At 41.9% G+C, this 21,708-nt stretch overlaps 1 protein-coding gene across 1 annotated transcript in view; it reads right to left on the reverse strand.

Moving 5' to 3' along the window:
• tenm1 (teneurin transmembrane protein 1) overlaps positions 1-21,708 on the reverse strand; it is a 198,384-nt gene that overhangs the window by 40,116 nt on the left and 136,560 nt on the right. Inside the window, exons 19-22 of the mRNA XM_080900924.1 lie at positions 17,834-17,977; positions 16,878-17,130; positions 16,084-16,104; positions 6,216-6,448 (exon numbers count right to left, since the gene is read on the reverse strand). Of these exons, the coding sequence (XP_080757050.1) occupies positions 6,216-6,448; positions 16,084-16,104; positions 16,878-17,130; positions 17,834-17,977 (651 nt within the window). The remainder of the gene's footprint in view (positions 1-6,215; positions 6,449-16,083; positions 16,105-16,877; positions 17,131-17,833; positions 17,978-21,708) is intronic.

A 21,708-nucleotide genomic window follows, 5' to 3' on the forward strand; every position in this document is an offset into this window, starting at 1 on the left:
TTCATTCGGCAACCAGGCCCCGCTATCTCATCACCGATGGCGTGCCTCGCAGCTGTGTTGCCGAGTGAGATGGGGGACAAATGTGTCTGTCAGTGTGAGGGGGGGGGGGGGGGGAGAGAGAGAGAGAGAGAGAGAGAGAGAGAGAGTTGCAAAGAAAGGGACTGAATGAAAGCAGTGGAGAAGAGAAAAGAAAAAAGGGGAGGGGAGAGAGAGCGGGCCGACAGGGCACAGGGAGAAATGTGGTGGCAGCATGTCAGCTTCTGATAAGGGCATTAGTCTGCCCCCTGTGGGTCAGAAAGAGAGACTGACAATGCAAGTGCTCCCACCACCACGTGCACGCGCATAGACGCGCACACCTCTCTCTGTGGATGTCAGCTCTGCTGCCTGGGACCAGTCAACAAATTAAAGATAAGACCTGCACACTGCAGCCGCCAACAACTAAACCTTCAATCACCGGACTCCCTCTGAAGTCCTCTGTCCAAACCAACACATGAAAGAAACAGAACACTCTGCTATTTTTACATATGTGTGTCTTTTATTGGACGATTGCTTAAAAAAACAAACAAACAAAAAAAGGGACCCCTTTACGCTGTGAACGGAATTAGTCTAAAATGTGAGCCAAGGCTGTTCCTGTTCCTGAGGGATTGACGCCTCTTTCATGTCAGACATGGGATCCATCCTAAATGGAGCAAGGCCTTTTATTTACCAAGCTAATTGACTGCAGAAGCAAATGTGCAGCCAGCTCCAAACAATGCCCCAGATCTTGTATTCATAAGTGAATGTTTGAAGGACACACGATAATCCCTGTAGCTTAGGTTATTGTGGGGCGGAGTGAGGGGGGGGACTATAAGCGAGAACGCTCTGCAACATCGCAACGCTGTCAGCTAAATTAAAATTATGGATTACTGTTTAACAACTGTTTTGCCGTGCTGCAACAATATTATGTGTCGCAGCAGGCCTACCGCTGCTATTTGAACACCGGGGCACGGGGGTGATTCATCGACGCGATTGGTGGTGGGGGGTAGAAAAACAGATGGAAGAAGTAAGGAAAAAAGAGGAAGGTGCTAATTTGGAGCGAGGAGCTCACCAGAGGACGAGAGGCGAGATCAATGCTGGAGAATCACAGAGACACAACTTCAAAAAAGAAGGGGACAGCTATTTCTCTGTGAAGTCTACCACTCATTACCATTGGAGAGAGGGTGATGGGAGGAGGGGAGTGTGGGCTGTGGCAGATAGATGACAGCGAACCGAGGGGCTCCAGGCAGAAATCTCTAGATCCTTTATAAGAGCTGGTTAGTAGGAGCACAATAGCCACAGAAGAGACTCTGTGAACTCCAATGAGTCAGTATAAATTACCGCACCCTGAGTGAACAAGAGGAGTCTTGGGACAGAATATTCTATTACTGCACGAAGGCAGAGATATGGCATGTTCTAAGGTGTAAGTAGCGCGTATACACAGAGCAGAAGGCCACAGATCACGTGTCAAATGGTAGTACGAGTCAACCGCGATCTTTTTCGCTTATCATCTTCTTGTTTCTCTTTTTTCCTCCTCTCGTCGCTTTTATATATCTGAATGAACTCCAGAAGATGGAGGAAATTAAAATCAAACATCCCCCATCAAACCTGGAGCTTCCCTGTGTTTAGTGACATTTAAAGAACGGAGGCACGCTACGTTTATTTATTGCGCTCTGTATCGACCGGCTGTCTGCCTCCGACGTCGGACGGCGTCGCAGGCGCACGCTGAGTATGACTGACAGAACAGGCCTTGCAGGACTGTGGGTGTAGCCTGAGTGACAGGCCTGTGGCTAAAAAATCTCCCGTGACACTTGGAGACTGAACGCTGGAAGGCAGGAACAAAAAATCTGCCATTTTAACCTTTGTAGTGTGACATCCTGGAGGACAACTGATGTAGCATATGACATTTGATTTTAATCCGCTCTGAGTTCAGAGTCACTGACCAAATAAAGTGAACTGCAGCTTTTTCTGCATACGAGCGCTCGAGCTTTACTGCAAACTGTAGCATTAGTCAGTAGGCAACCTGGAGCTGTACTTGTGCAGTTATATTTGCATCACCCTTTGTCTGTGCATACAGTCACGGTGCACAGTACATCACAGAATAAACGATATAACGTGTGGGTGTGAAGGACGGCTAAATTGAGATGAATTGTCAACATACGCTTGCAAAAATATGGATCTCTGCAATGTGAAGATGCAGATGAACATTAACAGAAAAATAAATTAAATCAGTAGTCTGTGTTTGCTTCTCTGTGTTTTTAAAACAGCTCAGATTCTTACACACACAGATAAGCTGTTGTGAGAATCTCTGAGAACTTGCTGCAGTTTCTCTGCACATTTAGGCTTCTGTCGCTATGATATTGAGGTTATATCAGCCTGCGGAGGTCACACCATCTGTTGTCGTTCTTCTTTTGGAACACATTTTGCAGCACTATATACAATAAACACATTCAGCACCGCTTTATAGACGAAGACTGTTTCTCTCACCACTATTGTCCAAACTGCTATGAGTGTAAGGGACCAAAAGAAAAGAAAAAAAAATAATCCCTAACCCCAGGTATTCTGTGGGTTGATGACAAAAGTCAGACAAGACCAGTTAAATTTGCTACAGCTCACAGCCAGGACAGAACAAAAGGAATTAAAATGTAGTCGTGCAATGGCAGACAATAGCAGGAAAAGCTGGAATCCACTCCTGTCAGCTAATAAGTGAGGGCAGAACGATTAACCAATTCAAATCAACACCCCGGGCTTAATGTCTGAAATGTATGTGCATTAATTTAAATTGCTTGAACCCGGCTAAGGCTAGGAGGGAATGAAAAACTAAATCTGCAGACTTCTGTGCATTAGAAACGCTTAATATGACAGGCATATTCTGGTTTAAGTTTATGCCTACAAGTGCTTTCTCCCCCTGTAAGCCAGGGGAAGCCATGCTTACCCTATTAGTTGAACTATTATTGTCATTTTAACAAAGATCAAACTTCCCTTGCCCTAGGAACAAGATAAAAATATTTCTCTTGTAGCCAGAAACGAGCAAAATAACGTGGCGATTTAATCAATCTACAGAAGAGACAGAAGAGTACAGCGCTTCTGCGTCACAGGAATTTATGACTGTTACCACAGCCACAGTGTGCATAAAGAGAAGGATTTGAAACTGAATATTTTAGGGAGTAGACCAGGACAATTTGGAGATAGGTAAATTTAGGCTTTCAGTTTATAATGCGTAGAATTTTCTGCAGCGAATATCTGAAGTATATTCAAAAGGAGACCATCTGAAACACATATTGTGTGAAATACAAGGACACGACTGCCAACATTCTCCCTAAAAGCCGAGAATCAAACGCAGATAAGTTAATCATTTCGTAAGTTGCTTAATTTAATGCACATAAACAATCTATTGAATGCTAAAATTTGTTACAATTTTGTAACTTTCTGTTATTATAGTTTATAATCTAACCTTGTAAAAGGTGTTTGTTCAACCTTCTGATAATATAAATTTGCATGTATGAGCACAGCATGTGTCTGATTGTAAACATGTTGTTTATGAAAAATAAAAATCCCCCTGATGATGTAGAGGTCTTAAAAAGTCATGTATGATAAACTTGGCGTTTCAAGGTTGGAAACTTTTATTTTTTACTTTCTAATGAATTCATGATTCAAACTTATCGATGTTTGATTGATTTATCATAATACTGCCACACATTTGCACTCAAACTAAACATATACAAGTTTAATGCAAGACACAGTACTGTGCAAAAGTCTTGAGTCACCCTGTAAGGCTTTATAGTTTGCTATCTGTGGCTCATCACAAGCAAAATATAAAGAAACGAAGGGTGGCTCAAGATTTTTACACACTTCTCACACATGTTTGTATCCCTACATCTGATTTCTTTTTTCAACTTGTTTGCAGGTGTGATAGTAATTTGGGTTTACGTTTAAGTTTACTTAGGCTATGCTTAATTCATCAACTTAATGGTTTCTTTTTAAAAAGAAAAGGTGAAAAAATGGTGCTTACACAAAGTAAATGTCCATGAACACAACCCGACCTGAAACCTAAGTAAGTACATGTGTTTGTGTGCCGACTGCAGCTTCGAGGGTGCACTGTGTTACCATGAGCAGTCAGCACAAAAAAAATGATGGAAAGCATGCTCTAAGTCACATCCTCATGACATATTTTCTGGTAATTCGTCTAAATTAGGCTTTGTGGACAAGTCCGTGGAATGAAGAATAGATTTTTTTTTCCCCTTTCCATTTCCAGTCATTACATTGTGGGGTGTTTTGAACCACAGAGACATTTGGAGTTGTTAAAGCAAGAAAAGCACAGGTGCAGCGAACAGCATTAACAATGGCCTTATTCCATTGAAGTGTAAGCCCTGACAGTGAGTCAGCATACATAATACCAGAGCCTGAAACTAGAGCACCTCAGTGGACTGCAGCCATGATTATTAGTTTATTAGTCACACCTGTGCTGGTCCTACTGTGCCATGGCAAAGTGTCTGCTGTGGAAAAGGTCTAGCTGTACCCTGGCAGACAGTCTGCTTTTAATCCAGCAAAATAACAGTATTACTGTTATTTTTTAGGGTAAATTAGGTAAAGACTTTAAAAGGCAACTTTCAAGTTTTAGCACCGTACAAATGAATGGCAGGAGCTATATAACAACTGCATTATATAATAGTGGTGCCTGGTTAAATCAATTTACATAAAAAAAATAAAAAATAATGACGGCAGGGTGGTGAAAAAGCACAACCAGCATGAATCCATCAATCTATCCGTGTAGCTGGGCTGCTGGTGAGACTGTGATGGGGTGTTTTGTGGCAGTGAACAGTTGGAGCTTTGAACCAATTAAACATAATTTTAATGCCATGGGATTATCTAAATATTTGAGGGCATGTGGTGCACGTGCTAATTCAACAAATCATATGAGAAACAAAGCTTTAAATGTCACTTTGGTCAAAACATGAGTCATTCCTGCAATAGGTGCACGGCTAATTTTCGCTTCATTATAATAAGTATACACCCGACTGAAACGTGCTCTGAAGTCGGCGGGATAATTTAAAGAGTCATGTTAATCACTTTGCACTATAATTATCCTTCGTCTGACAAACAGAACATGAGCTCACTGTGCACATTAAATCCAAAAATGTATCCTGTACACAAAATGCAGGGAAAAATAATTTATAAAGAAAACAATAACCAAATGGCCATGTCCATAATACTGAATATGTTTAACACTGGCTGTGCAGCTTGCATTCATTTGTAAAGATTTGTAAAGGGCTATCTCTCTTTCCTTGCTCACTGCTACATGTGTGCACAGGTTATCTTCCCATAGCCGCACTGTCTTTACTCCAGCCGTGCTCGTAGCTTGTAATTAGCCTTTACTGTCCCGGCCAGCTCTACAGTGATGAGGAAAGGCAGAAAGAAACCATAATAACATGGCATGAACCGGGTCTTTATGACCTTTTTCCGAGGCAGCGGTGCACAACATTGGGATCGTTGTTACACTGAATTTTCAACGTTCTGTGGCTGTTTTCAGTGAGTTAATCAGCCCCGTTTGCATGCACTTCACTGTGGCTGCAGCTTCCTGCTGGTACAATGATTTGAGAGTCACTTACTTTCCATAACAAGAGCTCACCACGCTCTCTTCTTAAGCATACATGCTTTTATAGTTTTTTTTTAGCTCTGCAGCATCACTCATACTTAATATATAATATCTAAATAATCAATAACTCAATATATTGTGAAAAAGCATCCGACTGAAATGGATTTATCAGTATAGTAATGAAAGCATGATAAAGTATCTAAGGCCTTTTTATCAATATTATGATTTTAAAAAGATGCTATCACTCGCTCACATGGATATTGAACCAAAGATGTTTAAAGCACACAGAGTATCACTGTTCCAATGTTATCAGTGTGGCGTTTTGAGATTGTCATAGAAGCTTTGTGTCCTATAATGATCTCAATCCTGATAGTTAAGGCACTGGAATGAAACTGAACGGTGAGATGTGCTGAAGCACAATCAGTCCGCATAAAATGTGGGTGCGTAACAAGCCGCGCCAATATCAAAATCCTGATATTTACGGCTGTTTTTCTAGCCAAAGGCAACGACTCCAGCTAAATGCACCACATATTGCCAAACTGATCCGTGTGTACCGACCAACAGATCTGTAAATATTCACCTGGAGGGCTGAAGGCTGTCCTACCTCGAGGGTTATTGAGTGCAGCTTCCGTGGCCTTCCTGCCCTCTCCACAGTGGCTCTGGTCAAAAGGTAGACACTGCTCCCCCGTCCCAGCAACTACCTCCAGATTGCGAGATGGATCTTTTGGCTGCCCGAGGTTCCTCACCCTGTAAACTCTGCGACTGCTGGTGTCAGACACATACAGAACTTCCCCCCTCGGGTCCATGGCCAGATAGTACTTGTGGGCAGGGCTGGTGCTAGTGAGACAAGGTGGACAAAGTTAGTTGAAACAGGTTGTACAGTGAAACTGTACATGCTACTTTCTTTTGTTTCTTGCTTGTCTGGTGTTGTATTTATTACACTGCAGTTCAAAGTGACATTGACTGAGACACTAGCCTAGTTTTGCAAAATTATATTACACCTCCATACTCCTGCCTAGACAACACCGTCACTTGAAATATAGGTATTTAGAGGCAATTAGGTCATCCCAGTGAATAGCATTACTGTGAGACTCCTGGAGTAAATTTGCGACACTGCCGAAGCAACAAGATTAATACCTTCTAATTTACATAGTACAGATGGCCACAGCCACTGCAGCTGAAGAATAGTCCTGAGTGATAATCTTATTTTTAGCATTGTGTATGTTAGGGACATTCTTAATATGCTTATGAATTCAAAATGTCAACATGTTGCACAGCATGTTTTTTTTTCTTTACATTTGGGGCCAGAGTGGAGCTTTCACATATGCATTTATCATTGTAGAAAGTGGATTTTAACCCAAATCATGATGTTTTTTCCTGCTGTAAGCTAGCAGTAAAGATGCCACAGCTTACCTACGGTAAAATGAAGTGAAAGCTGAACAGATGGAACCACTCCTTACTCTTGTTTCAAAAGCATTTACATGGGTCCTTTCAGAGCATAAGAACAAACAACCAGTGGATTTAGTTAGACTGTTGAGAAAAACAGTACAAAGTCCTCCTGAGCTACTGTAAACCCTTTTTTATAAGGACAGAAATCCCGTTTAAAAGGAAAGTGGCACCACTGTATCCAGAGATAACTCTCTTTTGTAACGAGCTACACATTATCCTTGTAATGAACAGACTGCAGACTAAATTCGCGGAGACGTAACACTGCATCGAGATAAGTAATTCCTCCTTTTAGTGCGGATCTGTCCACAGAAACAATAACAAGGCGTAAAAACACTGATGATGTAAAACTGAACTTACATGACTCTTACATCCTAATCAGAGACCTTGTTTGCTTAAAAATAAAACTGATATTTTCCTTTTACCCGACATGATTTTTATTGTTTGTAGAACAAATGCCCTTCTCTGAATTTTCTAAAACTTCACTAAAAACGACTGCACTTCCTTCAGGTTTATGGCTGCTTTTATCCCAACAGTGCGTCTCAGTTCTTTCCATAAATATTCAGTTGGATTAAGATTACACAGCTGACCACTTCAAATGGCCCCGTGTTTCTTGGGTGCTTTTAAACGTGTGTTTTGGGCTCTCATCCTGTCGGAGGAGCCGCGACCTCCGACTGAAACGCAGCTCTCTGACACCAGGCAGCGCGTCTCGCTCTAAAATGCCTTTGATAAGCACAGATTCGACCCTCTGCCAGGCGCAGCAAAGCAGGCTGATTCTAAAACACAGCTACAGGAGGCGTCGCATCAGGCTCCTTTGCCCCCAAGTCCAGTTTGTCTGATTAGCGATTAAGCAAACTCTTTCCCGGCTCGCTTGAAGAATTGGACCTGGGTGCAGCTCATTTGGACTTGCGCACGCTGCGCATGGATTTCTAACGCTTTCTCAACAACAGATGTCTTTGTGAACATTTTCTTAAGTAATTAACAAGCTAGTGCGAGGACAACGTGTCACCCCTTCCCTAATTGAGTCACAGAATGACTAAAATGTCAGTTGAAGGAGCACGATTTGAAAGCACGTGTGATCGAAAAGAAAGAGCGAGAGAGGGAAAGAGTAATGCGAGAGTCAATCAGCAGGGGTTTTTGGGGACACACACACAACAATCATGCTACAGCAGTCATACCTTGTGCGAGTACATCTTAAATGTGTGAGAAGGGGGTTGTGTTTTGCGGCGGTGTTTTTTTCTTCTGAACACTGAACTCGTGCGCCGTATCAAAAAGCTCGTAATTAGTTTGATGTGTTCAAAGGATGTTCTCGCAGCATTACAGCGAGTCCCAGCACTTTTTAATTTTACAACCCTGCACTCAAAAAAAAAAAAAAAAAAAAAAAAATCATGCTCAAAATGTTGATTTTAAGTAATCTGATTACATGTATGTAACCATGTAACCAGTACCATTTAATTTCATGTAAATACATTCGTATAATTCCATTATGGACTTAATTACTTGTAATTTTGTAACAAATGTGTAATGTAAAATGTTACATTTAACGTTACAATCATTTAGAAAGCTCTTGGAATTTGGTTAATAAACCTTTGATTATACTTACAATTATTGCTTCGTGTTTATGAGGGACAAGAATCCCTTTTTGCTGTTATCTGAGGTCTAATCGACCCTAGCTCTAATGCTATGCTCTAATGCTATGCCTATTTTTTTTTTTTTTAAAAAGAGAAGAATAGGAAACTCAGAAGAGCAAACGAACATCCCCCATCCTCCCAAAATAAAAAATAGGGCTAGAGTAAAGTCGACCTCACAGAGTTAACTAAACACCAGTTTGGCTTTTTTATGTTTGACTTCCAAAAGCTGGACCTCCCTTTGCCTTCTTCAATAGAGCTTACAATCATTTAGAAAGCTCTTGGAATTTGTCTCTGTTTTGAAGTTTCCCTTTTTTCTTTCTTTTTTTTTTTTTAAATCAGTGAAACTTTTCTTCTGGTCAATTTGGGCATTCCTCTTGCAGCCTCACACAGGGAGGTTGCCTACAGCCCCACGAATCAACTCCTAATAACACTAGCAGCTGTGGTCACAGGGGCGTCGGCCTTATCCTCTCAGACAACTCGCACGTCTGTGTTCAGTGCAATAACAGCACCAAAGTACTTTCCTCATATAAAATCCGGTTGAACTGCTTATAAGAATGAAGAAACCCACGATGGGGCAGCACGGCGGTGAAGTGGCTCGCACTCGTGGCTTGCTTTTGGCTTCTTCCTGTGACTGTGTGGGTTTTCACCTCCCACCATCCTGTGATGCAGGATCCTGATTTACAAATACAAAAAAAACCCAAAACAAAACTGATAGCACTGGTCTAAAACCAAAACTAAGACCCCTGACAAGCTCGGTCAGCAGCCTGCCGTAGTTCCAGTTGAGCCCGGCAAGCTTGCACTGCTGCTCAGTCTGAAAGTTCTTGCTAAAATCCTTTGAATGTGTGAATAAAAGGAACTGTAAGGTCAGCATGCCCTGTGTTCTTTGGAAGACGACTGGCCTGTTTCTTCTTGCTGTCCAAACAACATATCTCGTTGAGCAGAGATTCGGCCAGCTCCTCTACATGCAGTCCAAGTACAGCAATCGCTTGGACTCGATGGCCTCAGGCGCACTATGGATAAAACTAACTTCTCTGCAACCCGCAGTGAAAGAAAAAAGAAAAAAGCTGGCAAAGAACCACCAGGCACAGGGCTCACGCCAACTTTAAAGCAATTTAGCTTATTTGCTTTGAAAGTTAAGCTTAAATCCTTCTGGGGTTCTTTTTTTGTTGTTGTTGCTGCTTCTGACTTTTTTCCCTTGCTTCTGTGATCTGGAACAATTAAATGCTTCTTGTTTGGCATGGTTGGTTATGCTGCTGCTCGTGATCAATAACAGGATGTAATTAAAATTTGAATGTAAAATTTAACTATTGAAATAATTTCTTTCCATATGTCAAACAATATTCCAGCTAAATTAAATCAGTTATTTGGCAATAAAATTGCTTTTTTCCCCCAGGATATCAAACAATGTTAACATTACTAATAAAAATAACTGAATAATGAAAATATAATGAATTTATAATAAATAAGTAGTAGTCACACTATTAGGTAGTCCCACTATTAACATTCAGGGATTTTAATTAGTCTGTATTTTTGGGATTTGGGTTCAGTAAAGAGGGTGTGCTGGCCTAAAAGACAACCACTGAGCCATCCAATGAGAGGATGGACAGACACTTGTAATAAAAATTTATGACAGCAAATAAAAAAAAAAAAATGTACTTATTTTAATGACTTAACAATAATTTACAATAACTTTGCACAGGCCATTTTAAAAAACCCTTTAGCAACAACTCCAGTATGAAATGTATTAATTCTTCCTTCACTGAGGTGACATGCTCTGGGCCGCTGGGCCACACCAGTTACGCTAACTTAAACTGGCTTTCATTGATAAGGAAGTAAAGAAGAGCCGATGTCAGTGCCTGTTTTTCCTGTTTTCAAAGGCACGCCTGTATAATACTAAGTATAAAAACAGCAAACCTACAACTGCCTACAATAAAGCCACAAGGATGTTTTTGCTATCATTTTATAGTGTCACATATATATATTTGTCAGCAGAATTGTATCCACATGTCAGGGAGCAATAAGAAGCCTTATGTATAAATGTATGCGCAGGCTGCATAAGGAGGAGAACAGCATAACTGTCACGGCTGGCGGAGGGAGCCGTGTGGTGTGGAGGAAAAGGAGGACCCAAGATGCAGCAAACTGATGATACGAGTGATGTTTTATTTACAAAGGTGGTGGTGGTGACAAAAACAGGCAACGAGGTATGAGTACTTTACAAACGGAAACCTAAACTGGGAGAAACTAAGTGACAAACCTGAGACCATACAAAAGGGGTGCGGGGCAGAGAGACGCAGAGACAGGAACACCATAGAACGCAGAGGTAGACGGATGAATGCAGACGAGCCGACAACAGGCAGGAGAACACACAGGGCTTAAATACACACCAGTAATCAGGGGATGAGGGACAGGAGGGCAACACAGCTGGGAGAAATCAGAACTGACGGGACAGGGGAAATGTAAACTGAACACACTCACATCAGACAGAGACCTTCACAATAAAACAGGAAACTCAGACACGGGGAACCAAACAAGACACAGATCTAAACAGACAGCTTCACAAACAGATGGGGTGACACCATAGACAGACAGATCCAGACGCAGACTCAGAGGCAGACCGAATATAACACAGAACTAAAACAATCATCATCATGAAAATGATAACAAACTAAAAGCGCTGGGTCACCGACCCAGGACCATGACAATAATCCTTGCATGTGGAAATCTTTCCAACAGCTGCGTCATTGTATGATGTTTTTGAGTTGAGACACTTTGGTTACAAAAACAATAATGTGAAAATGACTCGTCAGCTGTAATTTTATGCCTGTATGTATCTTTGCTTTTGATTTCACCTGATGTCAAACAGACTGCTTAAAACAATTAAAGGAACATTTTGAAAACACATCAGAGTTCAATGGGGGAAAAACTGATATGAACTGGGTAATGTGGTAGGAATGGATGGATGTCACATTGTTCGATGGGAATGAAAATCATCAATCTACAGAGGGCTCAATTCAAAGACAGCCCAAAAAGCGAAGTGAAAAAATGATGTGGTGAGGCTTCGAGGTGACTGTTGTTGTGCTATTTAATAAATAGTTCATTTTGATGAACTTTCATTGCAGCAACTCAAAATGGTACTCAGTAGTTTGTATGGGTGCCAGGTGCTTGTAATTCGAGCCTGACAACACAGAGACATGCTCTTAATGAGACGATGGATCGTGTCAGGGGGGATCTCCTCCAAGATCTGGACCAGGGCATCACCAAGCTCCTGGCTGCTTCAGATGGACTGAAACAGAGGTGTTCTATTAGATTTAGGTCACGCGAGCATGGGGGTAGTCAATTCCTTCATCCTCCAGGAACGGCCTGCATACTCTCACCACATGAGACCAGCCATCATTGTGCACCAGGAAGAAGCCAGGACCCACTGAACCAGTGTAGAATCTGACAATAAGTCAAAGGAGTTCTTCCTGATAGCTAATGGCATCACTGACTAGCCTGCAGAAGTCTGTGTGTCTCTGCATGGATATGCCTCCCCAGACCATCACTGACCCCCCCACCATCATGCTAAACTATGTTATAGGCAGCATAATGTCTCCACTGCTTCTCCAGACCCTTTCATGTCTGTCACACACACTCAGGGTGAACCTGGGGACAGCACAGAGCACCAGTGGTGGACCTGCCAATTCTGGTATTCTATGGCAAATTTCAATCGAGCTCCACAGTGCCAACCAGTAAGCACAGGACCCACTAGAGGGCGTTGGTCCCTCATTTCACCCTCATGAAGTCTTTTTCTGATTGTTTAGCCAGACTCGCTCACTGGAGGTGAGTTTGTAGCTCTGGGGGTGCTCATCCTGTTCCTACTTGGGAAAACCAGTGGGTAAAAGACCTTCTACGGCCCTGAAGGGAGACACAGCAAACCTTTGTGCCATCCTGCTGGAGTTGGACTACCTGCGCAACATCTGTAGTGTCCAGGTATCACCTCATGCTACCAGTGGTGACACAGACACTATTCAAATGCAAAACTAGAGAAAAACCCGTCAGATGAGTACTGACATGGGAAACATGTATAAAACCATTCCTGTTTTGGGGGTTGTCTCCTTGTTGCTCCTCTAGTGCACCTGTTGTTAATTTCATCAACCACAGCAGCTGAAACTGATTAACAACCCCCTCTGCTACTAAACTGACCAGATCAATATCCCAGAAGCCTAATCAACTTAAAGCTACTCTAGTATATACAGGATCATCTTTTCTGTAAACTTCATGGCCTTTCAATGGATCGCAGTACGGCATCAAAAAAAAGCTCTGACCCAACAGAAAATAAGAGGGAACAATAACAAGGAGTGCAACAAAGGTCCAAAATTAAACCCAGGTAAATCTGACCTCAGCTGAATGAGTCATGGGGACAAAAAACTCCCCGTTGTTATTGTTGTTGTTATTGTTGCTTGATGAAAAGTGGACAAAAGCCTTGGAACTGATTCACTGAGAGTCTCAAATAGACAGCATGTTGCACAGGAGGAAATACCTCTGTGCGGTGTCATGTCCATGTCCTACTGCTTATAAGAAATTGTCCTTTACTCCTCAAAGCCTGAGCCAAACATTTGCACAACTGACTTTATTCGCCCTTACGCTTCCTGCAAGCTGCATACTGTCCTTTGTGTCGGATGAATTCCAACAGTGTGGGCAAGCAGCTGTGCAGGCAAGATGTGACTTGTTTCTCCACATATAGTCCACAGTTCATTAATTACATAAAACCTTTGATACTGTCATGCTATTGTGTTGTATTGTGTTGCATTATTATTAAGACTTGAACACAGTGATCAAAAAAGTGAGAGGGAATTTAAATTTTACACTTTGAACACTGTAACTAACTGAGTTCCAGGCAATTACTTTTGTAGCGTGAAATCCAATGTCAGCTGGGTCTGGTCAAAGGCTTCCTGCCAATTAAACTTGAAGACACCCTGTTAAAGGTTTCTTTTTTCCTCCTTTCTTCGGCAGCTATTCAATAAAAAAAATGTCCTGCGAGGAAAAATACAATGTCAAAACAAATATTTCTGTTGTCACGCTCGCAACCCTTTTCATTTCTTCTTTTTTTTGTAGCCAGCGTGTCCTTATGATTTCCAGTTTGCTTTGGACAGCCTTTGTACCCTAAATATCCTTTTCTTTTAAAGAAGAATACTTCCTTACTGAACCTTCTCAATGCCCAGAAGAGAGAAAAAAACAAAAACAGCAACAACGGCAGGCTTGCTGTCAGTCATCTAGTCCATTAAGTGCATAACTGTTTACAGAGCTCAGCGCTGAACTGCACATACATAATTTAAACTCGACCCTAAGAGAGTTATATTCACCGAGTTTCAAAATGTGCCACTGCTCGGCGTACGGTGCATCGTATTTGCCGGGCCTCTTGAAGCTAGCGTGAGCATCGCGTGCTGTATATAACTGATTACAAATCGCTTCACCTATCTTTTCCTCAATTAGATGCTCATAGCTCCAAATGCTTTCCTCCAGTGGAAGGAAAATAAACAACAATAACAACCGGAGCACAAACAATCCCACTCCAGCCTTGCTCATTCCCACCGCACGCAATAACAAAACAGTGATCAGAGTTGATAGACACAGTGATCTAGCTGTTCCTAAATCGACCGTCTGGGCTCTCAGATAATACTGTCGAGGACTTCCTCCCCTATTTGCTTAACTCCTCGCTCCGACTCTTAAAGGGGGGGAAAGAATAGACGGTGGTTTCATGTTGAGCACTTCCCATACCGTCTTCCCCTCAGAGAGCACCTAGTTTTGAAGCCCTTTTGGCTGATCGGCACTTTGCTGGGAAGAATGCATAGTGAAAAGCTTTGAAAGCTGAATATGGATGAATAATTAATGTATTTGACTTGGGAGAACAATAGCACAGAATAAAGGAGAAACTCTAACATGCTGCTAACAGTAAAAAGCTGCTGTGGAGGAAAAGAAGGGAGCAGAAGCTAAAAGAGAAGCCTCCAGGGTAAGGAAACACCACCCGAAGTGCCTTCAGAAGAATCCAGCTCGTGCAGTATAGGCTCCAAATCTCGTTATTGCGTTCTATCTGACACGCTAGCCAGATTTACTCAAATACTCCTTCACTAACACAACCCATGATCTTGTAAATGCGTTCATTTGAATTTATTTCAGGCTGGGATCAAATTTTCTGTTAATAATATATATTAGTGGATTCTTTCAAGCAAAGTTTTAGCTGATTTTTTTTAAAAATCTGCATTTATGCTATAACAATAGCCCAAGTACTTTATGCATCTAAGACCGTTTATCCATTACACATTAAGCTTTCTTCTTCAGCTATTATTTTTAAGCAGTCTGAAATTCAGCTACTTATGGCTAAATGCCTAACAAAGACAGCTATTTATTCATTTTTTGGCATCTATTTCAGCTTAACAGAGCATACTGTAAATTCAGGTGGGTCACAAAGTTGAGTTCAGCTACAATCCCAGCAGATTGGCCGATCTCAAGGCAACACACCTCCACTGCCTCCTTTCCTTCTCTACCTCACTTGTGCCAGCTTGTCTGCTTCTCCTGTTTCTTTTTATTTAAATTTCTGGAGCTACTCAACAATCTCTCCACATGCCAAACGCAGAAGTACCCCACTGAGGTAAAGCGGCTCCAGATGAGAAGCACTGGCTACATGGCTTTACAGTAGAAAATTACCAACGGTTTGCATATTTATATATTATATATATTTTTGACATTTGTTCCTACCCACCCACAAAGTACATCACAATCATATTATCAGTTCTGCACGGTTTCAGATTTTGGCACAGTATCGTGAAAAATAGTCAGGGTTTTTGAAATTGGATGAACCCTCTCTTGCTCTTCCACAAATACCCACAAGCACAAACACGCATACGCACACAATCGGCTCGATACAACCCACGATAGTGGTGCACGCACAGATGCAAACATCACAACACACGTGCACACACAGAAACCCTATAACATCTGTCTAATCTTCTGTCAAACAGCTCACAGCATCACAGAGGCTTGAGACCGGGGCGACGTTGAGGCCACTCCCGGCCTCGGGCCTTTTGGTCTGGCTCCGGAAATGAATGAACCGAGGCATCCACCAAACAGACTTTCAGTAATCCTCTAAAAAAAATGAAATCCTTGACATTTTGGCTGCGGTCCAGCATACAAATTTTAATATCACCAAGTGAAATTTAAATGAGACATTCATAGATCTAACTGCGTTCGTAGCGTGTGCAGAACCCGCATGCGTGTTCCAGGTGAAGCTGGGTCAATGCAATTTAAAAGGAGGCAAACAAACAAAGTTAAAGCTCTGCGGGGCGTTTTGCAACTGTCTATTCCCTCGACACACATTTGTGCAGGTATATAAAGGAGGTGTAAATCACCACTTCTCACCTGTGTCTGGTATCCCGGTTCCTGATAACAAGCCATAAAGGAGCATTTCAAAAGGGGAGAGAAGAGAAAGTAAAAACAATTATTTATGAGGCTAACGAGAGGCTCTCAGAATTTCATAGGCTGCTAAATTTTCTCCCCATAAAGTGAAATTGGGGTTGCTTTAGACAGTTGTATTGTTTCACATTTAATATTAACCTAAACAAGAAGCCGTTTTTGGCGGGTTGGGGGTGTTTCCTCCCAGAGGAAACCTCTGCCTGAACCAGAAATATTAGTCAGCCATAGAATAAAAACAGTGAATGAGAGTAAAGATACATAAGGAGAACACTCTACAGGACAAATGACTGTGCAATCCCATTGAGAGTCAACGCTTGAAAAAATACAGAAATGAGAGAATGTAATGCCTGCAGCACAGTAGGAGATATCATCGTCATAATCCAGAGGAAAAAAAAAAGAAGAAGATGGAAAAAAACGTATCTTTGTCTCTCAGCAGAGACTTTCAGCTTCTCTCGCATCCTAAAGAGGTAGATTAGAGTCTGTGATCTCTAAACCTCACACGCTCCTCCTTCTGCATGAAGACGAACTTCAGAAAGAATTCCACCGAGATCAAATAGATTGCAGCTGCAGATCCCATCCGCAGCTAATGCCATGCTAACCCGTATCAGCTGAGCTAATTTTTTATTTCACATTGTGCTCGAGTGAATCCGATGCGCCAAATCCCACTGCTTCCTACTGCGAGAGATCCCTACCAAAAGCGGTCTTATCACGAGCACACCCAACAAGATCATTGCTCTCACTTGAGTTCCAGTATGGTTCTGGTGTATCCGTCTGGGTGGACCCTGCGAATGAAGTTAAAGTCCCCCACGTAGAGAGAGCCGTCGGGGCCGCTAGCCAGCGCCACGGGGGCAAACAGCATCATGTCCCGAGCCGCGCCGCTGCAGCTCGGGCCGCACGGGACGCTCCGATAGAAGCCGTTCCCCATCACGGTGCTGATAACAGGGGGCTGCTGGGACAGGAAGACGTTTTCTCCATTCCCTTTGTGAAGGATTCCTGGGGAGAGAGGAATGCAAAGGTGACATGAAAGGCCCTTTAAGTGTACTTCCCATCAGTGGGTGCATGCTAATGTTGCTGAAATCATTTATGAATGCAATGACAAGTAGGAATAGTTTCAGTTCTTTCACGTGTCAGACTTGGGGTCTGTCTTTTTTGTTTTCCTTTGAACTCATCACGCCAGATTTAAGGGAGTAAAAGAGTTTTGGGACAGGGCGATGTTTTTCACTCTGTTGCACCGACCAAAATTTTGTCAGTCTGACTTTTTGGACTCATTTAAATCTGGACCATCTTCTGTGTGCCTAACTCTTAACAAGTAACAAATTAAGATTTTTTGTGTGAGAAAATTCAAATTTGATACATCTCAAACCACTTTCTGAGCAGCTTTAATGGCAATAACGGCACATTGTAGCTGAGTCACCCACACTACAGTGTTTTGATGTCCTTACTTCAAGGACATCTTGGACTTCTAAGCTCTGTATCATTTCATGTAGTCTGTCCAGACTATCAACACATAACTTAAAAGAAGTCACACGGTGGTTCTTATTTATTTCAATGTCAAAGAAAGAAAGCAAAAAACATCAGTTTTTTCTTTCATAAAAGAAAAAACTAATTGGAATTGAATTCAAGTTTCTCCAATTCATTTTGTGGCTTTAAAAACGCAGCCAGCCTCCAAGCACCAAAAACAAGCGGACAAACTCACCGCTGCGAATGTTAAGGGCATGGTGTTTGTCCAGAGACCATCCTCCAAGGTCAGAGGGGACCAGTTCAAATCCCTGCATCAGAGCGGTCCTTCTTTCCCAGTGGATAACACCGGGACACACTTCATACTCATAGCCGACTGCCACTGGAACAGAAACACGTGCACACATCGAGAGCTTAACATTAAGCAGTAGCGTGCAATTCCTATGTGCTGCAGACCGGCTGTGCTTAACGCTGCACCACGTGGCGCAGAATGACTGCACGCGCTTGTATCTGAACAAAGCCTGAAAACAAGGCAAAGCACACACAAGTTTCCCCATATCTTTTTCAAAGCTATATTGTATCGAGTGGTGAGATAGATAAAAGGCCTGTAGGGAGACCTCATCAGTGTTTGTGTTTGAGAGACATCAGTGAGGAGTGGGGGCGTAATCAGGAGGAGTACGGCTTCATGAAGGAGCCCTAGAATTAGCTGCTTGGCCTCTTAGATGTAATGATACGCTGTGCAGCTTCCCACTACAACTAACAACTATCAACAGATTTTCTTTTTCTTTTTTGGCTTGGCAGGATTAAATATGTTTCGGCACTAATTTGCCACTTGGAATATGTTTAAAGGCAGCAGGTGACCAAGCTGCAGGAGCTTTCAAAGTAAACACGCAAACATACTTACAATACATGTCATTCTGCAGTGTGTAATCAGGCGTGCTTGCACACACCGAAGGAAAGAAGCCCATGCACGTGAGTCATTAGAGGTGGAAAAAATAAACACACAAGCAATACATTTACCTAATTAAGCAAGTGCTTTATTACAATTTTAATGGCAACTTTCTGCTGCCTTTTCTCTCACACATTCCAGTCGCTGTATGCCTATAGTCACTCTGAAAATAGCTCCTAGCTGTGCGATGTCCTATGATAAACAAGACCACCTGTAAAAGTATTTGCAGAAATATGCGGTTGCTGAATCAGAAACTGTAAAATGGTTCTCTCATAATCAATTTATTGTGCACTTTTATTTAAGCATGGCTCACACTACAGCAAAAATAGGACGACAAAATCCTTGCGACTACCGTGCTGACTGCAGTCGCTCTCAGACAGATTGCAGAATGTTTGCAAATACTCACCGTTCAATCTGTAAATGCAGATTGCCAGCACGTAATCAGTGAAGTTCTTTTGCTCCACCATTTATTTCTCCGAGTGAGGACACAACATAATAAATAACACAAATGTGAGTTATTAAGACTTGTGGCAGGCAATTTACTGCAAGCTGCACATGTCTTACTTTGCACCTTGCTGAGAGGAGTGCTCATTTACTTGGAATTAGAGGGGGAGATGTTATCAGAAGGAGTGTGGAGTGGATGGCTCAAACCTCTGAGTGCAGCGCCAAAACTTTGGCACTGTCCTGGCACTCTTTACTCAGTCCTCACTCTGAGTGTTTACAACCGAGCCCCACATATTCCTGCTCGGCAATAATTACTGAAGCTGGAGGAGGAGGAAGTACAATTCTAATGCAAGATGCATACAAACATACATCTTTGTATTGCACAATCAGAATCAAAATACTTTATTATGTTTCCAGGCTTTTAGCTGCATTTCTACACCATGATCAGTACACAATGAAAACAACTCTCTGCATGTCTGCATCTCAGCAGTGCGCAACCAGACCAACTCTCAGGTTTCTTTCTTTAACTTCCCTTCATCACATAATGTCATATAATCTACTGGTATATAATACCACATGCCTGTACATAACACTGACTTTAATAAGGACCTACAGTTTCACACAGCCTGCAGAAACACCCAGAAGGATGTGCACATTTACACACCTGGCTTAGTAACAGTATCTTCACACAGACAGCTCGGGATCAGATGGGAAATAATGTTTTTTTGTCCTTCTGCACATGGTGCATATCAGTTGTTACACACGGATTTCCGGTTTCTATGGAGCAATAGTTTTCTCTGGATTAATCCCGGACTCTACTTGTGTTTCAGTCCTCAGGTCCCCAGCAATGTCTGTCAGAAAGAGTTCATCCTCATATATCGTAAACATATCGATTCTCCGTCAGCCTCCTCTCATTTATCTGAACTGCCAAAATGTTTTAAGAGAGAAACGTGTGTAAAACCTGTGCTTACACTGTGATTTTTAAGCCACAAATTTGCACTGCCCTTTGTAAAACGTTGGTCATTACAAAATGACCAAGCTGTGTGTTTTTGTATGTTTATACATGTGTAAATTGTAAGTTTTCCCTTTTTTGTAAGCCTGGCTGAGTCTGTGGCTCAGAGAGTCATGCCTTATGTGTGGATTTTGCTGTGTCCGGCCAGAAGGACCCAATGAAAAATATCCTAGTCTTTCCAAGTGGCCACTCTACCGCTGGCAGACAAGTTTAGCTCTATACCTCTGATGCAGATGGCAAGAGGTTTGTGATTTTCCCTGATTTATCGCAATTAGTTTCACTAATATGACAAACTAATCATATGTTATTGCCAACGTGACCCAGACTGATGGCAGACCGACTCTATCTTCTTGCAGTTTTGGATGCAGCACTGTTTTACGTAGTGTGACTGTAGCATTATGTAGCACGCTTTGAGTCTGACACAGAGTACAGTGTCAATTAAGAAACACCAATTAACCTAACATGCATGCCAAAGTACCCTGAATAAATCCACACATGTGCAGAGAGAACATGCAAACCCCACAGCCTGGGCTCTAATTTGGAACCTTGTTTCTGTGAGACTGTCAATCAATCAATATTTTACTTCTAAAGCACATTTAAAAAGGACAGTGTCCATCAAAGTGCTTCACACAAGGCAGCAAAGCAGATTACAACGAAAGGCAACAAAAACAGTTAAAAACAATTAAAAACAATTATAGTTACAGTTACAGTGATATTTACAGTTACATTGCACAAATGCAGACCAGATGGAAGTCCAAACTGATTTGCTTCAAAAACTAGATGGAACAGGTGAGTTTTTAAGCATGAGTTAAACGATTGAATGGAATCTGACATGCGAACATCGACAGGAAGATTATTCCAGACTTTGCGTGCGGCAATTGCAAAAGCTCGGTGCCCTGTAGTCTTTCGTCGGGGTCTTTGTTGCACTAAGGGCAGTTGGTTAGAGGATCGGAGTGATCTCTTGGGCCTATACATGCAGAGAAGGTCTGCTAGGTAACTGAGGTAAATGTGGGCTAACCATTATGCCTGCATGTGTTTCATCTGAGCGCTCTGGCTTCCTCCCACAGTCCAAACATTAGCATGTTTGGCTAACTGGTGATTCTAAATTGGTCATGGATATGAGAAGTGTATAGTGCTGTATGAATGCATGGTTAAATTTAGCTTGAGAGGTGAGTAAGACTGAAACAGCATTACATAAATGCCACTCTATTACACTTTAGGTAACTATCTAAATGGCAGTTGGATTCCTTTTAATTTTGTTTAGTGTTTGGTTGTCTTACACATCTCATGACGTTGCATGGATGCAGCACAGATGTATTAGCACACCTTTATTATATTAGCCAAAATAAGCAGTCAAATTAAAATCACATTGAATTATGGACGTGCCTGATAGCCAGTGCTAGCATTAGTTGATAATCCCCTATTATCAGTATGATTATGGTAAATCATACAAGAATATCATATTCAGTGTTAAACTGCTCTGATGGGCAATACTGTATTAGGTACCTCGCTGCTGTAGCCAAGCAAACACGAAAGAAAAGGCCGTTCCATCTTCCTTACTTAACCACAAGATGCTTTAAAGCTGCACGGGTTCAGTACAGAGCACATTTTAAGATGATACAGTGTTCTTAAATGAATATAATGATATACTGTAGAGTAAGGTTAGGTTGACACATCAACACAAAAGCTGGAGAAGAACAGTTGTCGC

Source organism: Rhamphochromis sp. 'chilingali', assembly GCF_963969265.1.
Source record: "Rhamphochromis sp. 'chilingali' genome assembly, chromosome: 13".
In the NCBI taxonomy this organism is placed as follows: Eukaryota; Metazoa; Chordata; class Actinopteri; order Cichliformes; family Cichlidae; genus Rhamphochromis; species Rhamphochromis sp. 'chilingali'.